The sequence below is a fragment of the Nerophis lumbriciformis genome, linkage group LG02 (assembly GCF_033978685.3).
Source record: "Nerophis lumbriciformis linkage group LG02, RoL_Nlum_v2.1, whole genome shotgun sequence".
Lineage (NCBI taxonomy): Eukaryota > Metazoa > Chordata > Actinopteri > Syngnathiformes > Syngnathidae > Nerophis > Nerophis lumbriciformis.
In genome coordinates this window covers 70000001-70007500 of record NC_084549.2, presented here as the reverse complement: position 1 = coordinate 70007500, position 7500 = coordinate 70000001, and the positions used below count along the sequence as shown (strand labels likewise).

General features: G+C 34.3%; 1 protein-coding gene and 1 long non-coding RNA gene across 5 annotated transcripts in view; one reads left to right on the top strand and one right to left on the bottom strand.

The window, feature by feature from the left end:
- Positions 1-7500, bottom strand: part of LOC133611274 (receptor-type tyrosine-protein phosphatase epsilon-like) — a 117224-nt gene that overhangs the window by 12359 nt on the left and 97365 nt on the right. For all 4 annotated transcript variants that reach the window (XM_061967983.1, XM_072911981.1, XM_061967973.1 and 1 more), the window contains one exon: positions 4606-4699. In XM_061967983.1, the coding sequence (XP_061823967.1) occupies positions 4606-4699 (94 nt within the window). The remainder of the gene's footprint in view (positions 1-4605; positions 4700-7500) is intronic.
- Positions 1-7500, top strand: part of LOC133611298 (uncharacterized) — a 67118-nt gene that overhangs the window by 58951 nt on the left and 667 nt on the right. The window lies entirely within an intron of this gene.

Below are 7500 nucleotides of genomic sequence, written 5' to 3'. Positions count from 1 at the left end.
CTAGCAACCAGCGACATCTAGACCAGGGTGATTCAAACTGTAACAGGGTTCAGAAAAGAAATTGAATGATGAAAGATAGGTGGTGGTCGGAGGGGCCGTTGGCGCAAATTGCAGCCACGCTTCCGTCAGTCTACCCCAGGGCAGCTGTGGCTATGAAAGTAGCTTACCACCACCAGGTGTGAATGATTGATGGGTTCTACATGTAAAGCGACTTTGGGTACTTAGAAAAGCGCTATATAAATCCCAGTTATTATTATTATTATTATTATTAAAGCAACCAATTTACACACAAAAAAAAAAGTAACCAAGTCTGCCTAGCAACCAGCGACGGACATCTTGACCAGGGTGATTCAAACTGTACAGGGTTCAGAAAGCAAACAATTTTTGAAAAAAAGAAGAAAAAAAACAAAATCAACCAAGTCTGCCTAGCAACCAGCGATGTTTTGACCAAGGTCATTCAAATTTTAACAGGGTTCAGAAAGCAACCATTTTACAAAAAAAATTAAATAAAAAGAAACCAAGTCTGCCTAGCAACCAGCGACATCTTGACCAGGGTGATTCAAACTGTAACAGGGTTCAGAATTCAGAAAGCAACCAATTAAAAAAATAAAATAAAATAAAAAAGCAACCAAGTCTGCCTAGCAACTGGCGACAGACGTCTTGACCAGGGTGATTCAAACTGTAACAGGATTCAGAAAGCAACCAATTTACAAAAAATGTTTTTAAATTTAAAAAAAAGTAACCAAGTCTGCCTAGCAACCAGCGATGTTTTGACCAGGGTCATTCAAATTGAAACAGGGTTCAGAAAGCAACCAATTTAAGAAAAAAAAATAAAATAAAAAGAAACCAAGTCTGCCTAGCAACCAGCGACATCTTGACTAAGGTGATTCTAACTGTAACAGGGTTCAAAAAGCAACCAATTTACAAAAAAAAAAAAAAAAGTAACCAGGTCTTCCTAGCAACCAGCGACATCTTGACTAGAGTGATTCTAACTGTAACAGGGTTCAGAAAGCAACCAATTTACAAAAAAAAGAAAAAAAAGTAACCAGGTCTTCCTAGCAACCAGCGACATCTTGACTAGAGTGATTCTAACTGTAACAGGGTTCAGAAAGCAACCAAATAAAAAAAATTAAATAAAAAAAAGTAACCAAGTCTGCCTAGCAACCAGTGATGTCTTGACCAAGGTGATTCAAACTGTAACAGGATTCAGAAAGCAACCAATTTACAAATAAAAATTAAATAAAAAGTAACCAAGTCTGCCTAGCAACCTGCGACATCTTGACCAGGGTGATTCAAACTGTAACAGGGTTCAGAAAGCAAACAATTTAGAAAAAAAAAAAAGCAACCAAGTCTGCCTAGCAACCAGCGACATCTAGACCAGGGTGATTCAAACTGTAACAGGGTTCAGAAAGCAAACAATTTAGAAAAAAAAAAAAGCAACCAAGTCTGCCTAGCAACCAGCGACATCTAGACCAGGGTGATTCAAACTGTAACAGGGTTCAGAAAAGAAATTGAATGATGAATGATAGGTGGTGGTCGGAGGGGCCGTTGGCGCAAATTGCAGCCACGCTTCCGTCAGTCTACCCCAGGGCAGCTGTGGCTATGAAAGTAGCTTACCACCACCAGGTGTGAATGATTGATGGGTTCTACATGTAAAGCGACTTTGGGTACTTAGAAAAGTGCTATATAAATCCCAGTTATTATTATTATTATTATTATTATTAAAGCAACCAATTTACACAAAAAAGAAAAAAGTAACCAAGTCTGCCTAGCAACCAGCGACGGACATCTTGACCAGGGTGATTCAAACTGTACAGGGTTCAGAAAGCAAACAATTTTTGAAAAAATAAAAAAACAAAAGCAACCAAGTCTGCCTAGCAACCAGCGATGTTTTGACCAAGGTCATTCAAATTGTAACAGGGTTCAGAAAGCAACCAATTTACAAAAAAAATTAAATAAAAAGAAACCAAGTCTGCCTAGCAACCAGCGACATCTTGACCAGGGTGATTCAAACTGTAACAGGGTTCAGAAAGCAAACAATTTAGAAAAAAACAACAACAACCAAGTCTGCCTAGCAACCAGCGACATCTAGACCAGGGTGATTCAAACGTTAACAGGGTTCAGAAAGCAACCAATTAAAAAAAAAAGTATCCATGTCTGCCTAGCAACCAGCGACATCTTGACCAAGGTGATTCAAACTGTAACAGGGTTCAGAAAGCAACCAATTTACAAAAATAAAATAAAAAGTAACCAAGTCTGCCTAGCAACCAGCGACATCTTGACTAAGGTGATTCTAACTGTAACAGGGTTCAAAAAGCAACCAATTTACAAAAAAAAAAAAAAAAGTAACCAGGTCTTCCTAGCAACCAGCGACATCTTGACTAGAGTGATTCTAACTGTAACAGGGTTCAGAAAGCAACCAATTAAAAAAAATTAAATAAAAAAAAGTAACCAAGTCTGCCTAGCAACCAGCGACATCTTGACCAGGGTGATTCAAATTGTAACAGGGTTCAGAAAGCAACCAATTTACACATTTTTTTTTAATAATAAAATAAAAAGTAACCAAGTCTGCCTAGCAACCAGCGACGTCTTGACCAGGGTGATTCAAACTGTAACAGGGTTCAGAAAGCAACCAATTAAAAAAAATAAAAATTAAATAAAAAGTAACCAAGTCTGCCTAGCAACCAACGACGTCTTGACCAAGGTGATTCAAACTGTAACAGGGTTCAGAAAGCAACCAATTTACAAAAAAATAAAGTGAAGTGAATTATATTTATATAGCGCTTTTCTCTTGTGACTCAAAGCGCTTTTACAAAGTGAAACCCAATATCTAAGTTACATTTAAACCAGTGTGGGTGGCACTGGGAGCAGGTGGGTAAAGTGTCTTGCCCAAGGACACAACGGCAGTGACTGGGATGGCGGAAGCGGGGATCGAACCTGGAACCCTCAAGTTGCTGGCACGGCCACTGTACCAACCAAGCTATACCGTCCCAAAAAATAAAAAGTAACCAAGTCTGCCTAGCAACCAGCGACGTCTTGACCAGGGTGATTCAAACTGAAACAGGGTTCAGAAAGAAACAATTAAAAAAAACAAAAAAAAAACAAGTCTGCCTAGCAACCAGCGATGTCTTGACCAGGGTGACTCAAACTGTAACAAGGTTCAGAAAGCAACCAATTTACAAAAAAAATAAATAATATAAAATAAAAAGTAACCAAGTCTGCCTAGCAACCAGCGACATCTTGACCAGGGTGATTGAAACTGTAACAGGGTTCAGAATTCAGAAAGCAACCAATTAAAAAAATAAAATAAAATAAAAAAGCAACCAAGTCTGCCTAGCAACCGGCGACGGACGTCTTGACCAGGATGATTCAAACTGTAACAGGATTCAGAAAGCAACCAATTTACAAATAAAAATTAAATAAAAAGTAACCAAGTCTGCCTAGCAACCAGTGAGATCTTGACCAGGGTGATTCATACTGTAACAGGGTTCAGAAAGCAACCAATTAAAAAAAATAAATAATATAAAATAAAAAGAAACCAAGTCTGCCTAGCAACCAGCGACATCTTGACCAGGGTGATTCAAACTGTAACAGGGTTCAGAATTCAGAAAGCAACCAATTAAAAAAATAAAATAAAATAAAAAAGCAACAAAGTCTGCCTAGCAACCGGCGACGGACGTCTTGACCAGGGTGATTCAAACTGAAACAGGATTCAGAAAGCAACCAATTTACAAAAAAATGGTTTTAAATAAAATAAAAAGTAACCAAGTCTGCCTAGCAACCAACGATGTCTTGACCAGGGTGATTCAAACTGTAACAGGGTTCAGAATTCAGAAAGCAACCAATTAAAAAAATAAAATAAAATAAAAAAGCAACAAAGTCTGCCTAGCAACCGGCGACGGACGTCTTGACCAGGGTGATTCAAACTGAAACAGGATTCAGAAAGCAACCAATTTACAAAAAAATGGTTTTAAATAAAATAAAAAGTAACCAAGTCTGCCTAGCAACCAACGATGTCTTGACCAGGGTGATTCAAACTGTAACAGGGTTCAGAGAGCAACCAATTTACAAAAAAATTTAAAAAAATAAAAAATAAAAATTAACCAAGTCTGCCTAGCAACCAGCGACGGACGTCTTGACCAGGGTGATTCATACTGTAACAGGATTCAGAAAGCAACCAATTTACAAATTTAAAAAAATATATAAAATAAAAAGTAACCAAGTCTGCCTAGCAACCAGCGATGTCTTGACCAGGGTGATTCAAACTGTAACGGGGTTCAGAATTCAGAAAGCAACCAATTTACAAAAAAAATAAATAATATAAAATAAAAAGTAACCAAGTCTGCCTAGCAACCAGCGACATATTGGCCAGGGTGATTCAAACTGTAACAGGATTCAGAAAGCAACCAATTAAAAAAAAAAAAAGCGAAAAAAATTAATTTAAAAAAAGCAACCAAATCTGCCTAGCAACCAGCGAGGTCTTGACCAGCAATGATGTAATGGCGTAATCTGCTGTGATTACGTCCAATTAGCTGCACGTCTGTGATGCATGGCTCCCTTTGATAGCACTCTGGGATGTGATGTATTATGGAAAGTATTCCTTACACGGGATGATCTGAAGCACGCGGTTCTTCTTCATGTTGGCCGGAAGGTTCCCCGTTCTCATGTTCTCCTTCATTATGCGGACGTTAGTCAGCTTCTGGTGGGCAGGGAAAAGATGGATCAGATACTGTAATTGAAGGTACAATATATGCCAGGTGTGTGTAGGGAACATGATGGAGAGCTATGTAAATGTTGATATGACAACACACAGGATGACCCCACCAAAAGAGAAACCATACAAAGTTGATTCAATCCAAAAAAGGTCTAGCAAATTTCTTGAAAAAACTGGTCGCCTTGCATAAAAAAAAATCATGGCCTTTTCAAAATATGCTCCACAATTGTCAAAGACAGAAACTTTAGAATTAAGATTGTGTTCAGTCCTTTTGATGCAGCGTGACCACACCAAATCTATCACCACAAATATTAAGCAAATATTAACATTGCTGTACGTATACTTTTGACCCAGCACATGTGCTCACATTTCCAGTAGAGCCATAATAAATTCATAAAAGAAGCAAACTTCATGAATGATTTTTGTGACCAACAAGTATGTGCTCCAATCACTACATCACAACAAAATAAGAGCTGTAGAAATGATTGGAAACTCAAGACAGCCATGACATGTGGCGAAATTATTCTCTGCATTTGACCCATCACCCTTGATCACCCCCTGGGAGGTGAGGGGAGCAGTGAGCAGCAGCGGTGGCCGCGCCCAGGACTCATTTTTGGTGATTTAACCCCCCCAATTCCAACCCTTGATGCTGAGTGCCAAGCAGGGAGTTAATGAGTCCCATTTTTATAGTCTTTGGTATGACTCGGCCGGAGTTTGAACTCACAACCTACCGATCTCAGGGCGGACACTCTAACCACTAGGCCACTGAGCTGTAAACTTTTGACCGCTACTGTATGTATGTATATATATATATATATATATATATATATATATATATATATATATATACATATATATATATATATATATATATATATATATATATATATATATATACATATACATACATATACACACACACATACATACATAGAGTATACACACAAACACACACACATTCATACAGTGTATATATATATATATATGTGTGTGTGACAATCATTGGTACTTTAACTTTAACTTTATATATGTATATATATATATATATATATATATATATATATATATATACATACACACACATACATGCAGTGTGTGTGTATATATATATATATATATATATATATATATATATATATATATATATATACATACACACACATACATGCAGTGTGTGTGTATATATATATATATATATATATATATATATATATATATATATATATAAATATATATACATATATATATATATATATATACACATACATATGTATACATACACACACATACATAAACACTAACACACATTTATACGGTGTATATATAAATATATATATATATATATATATATATACATATATATGTTTATATATATAAATATATATATATAAATATATATATACATACATACATATATATATATATGTTTATATATATAAATATATATATATAAATATATATATACATACATACATATATATATATATATATATATACAGTACACACACACATACATGCAGTGTGTGTGTATATCTATCTATATATATATATATATATACATACACACACACACATGCAGTGTGGTGTATATATATATATATATATATATATATATATATATATATATATATACATACATATATACATACATACATATGTATATATACACACACATTCATATACACAAACACATTCATACAGTGTATATATATATGTATATATATATACACATACATATGTATATATACACACACATACATAAACACTAACACACATTCATACAGTGTATATATGTATATATATGTATCTATATATATATATATATATATATATCTCTATACATATATATGTATATATATATATATATATACATATACATATATATATATATATATATATATATATATATATATATACAGTACACACACATACATGCAGTGTGTGTGTATATATATCTATATATATACATACACATACATGCAGTGTTGTGTGTATATATATATATATATATATATATATATATATATATACATACATACATATGTATGTATACACACACATACATATACACAAACACATTCATACAGTTTATATATATATATATATATATATATATATATATATATATATACACACACACATACATATACACACACACACACACACATTATCATAATCTTTTTTAATCTTTTTTTTTTTAAATTTTACCTAACAGTATGTTTAATTTAGAATTCCCTGAAGAACATCTGTATTACTACTGCCTTTTTTTTTTTGGAATCATTATGAATAATTAATACAAAATTAATAACATTTATACAGTATATCTTTTTTAATGAGTAGGATATGGTGGACAATTGGGATGAGTTTGTTTTTATGTATGCATAAGAGTATATATTTTTTTTAATGATTATTTTTCTCGTTCTCCCGATATTAATTCTTTCAATGGATAAATCACTGTAATTATTGTTTATTTCCATTAAAAAAAAAGATCTTGCAATACTTTGCCAAACAAAAACACAATAATAAAATAACACGGTTGATTTCTCTCGTTACCTTCGGACATTCCGAAGGCTTAGATCCCGTCACACCGCGCAGGTGTACCTAATGCCGCGGCCCGCGGGTGCAATTGGGCGCTAAAACATTTACAGCCCCGAAATAAACAACAACAAAGTTCTAATCATCGGCGAGGAGGAGGGGAAGAGCTGTGAGTAAAAAGATGCAAACTTCCCCACTGTGCTCCTGTTAATTCCACCTGGCAGATGGAGGCGCCTTATAAAGCTGGGTTA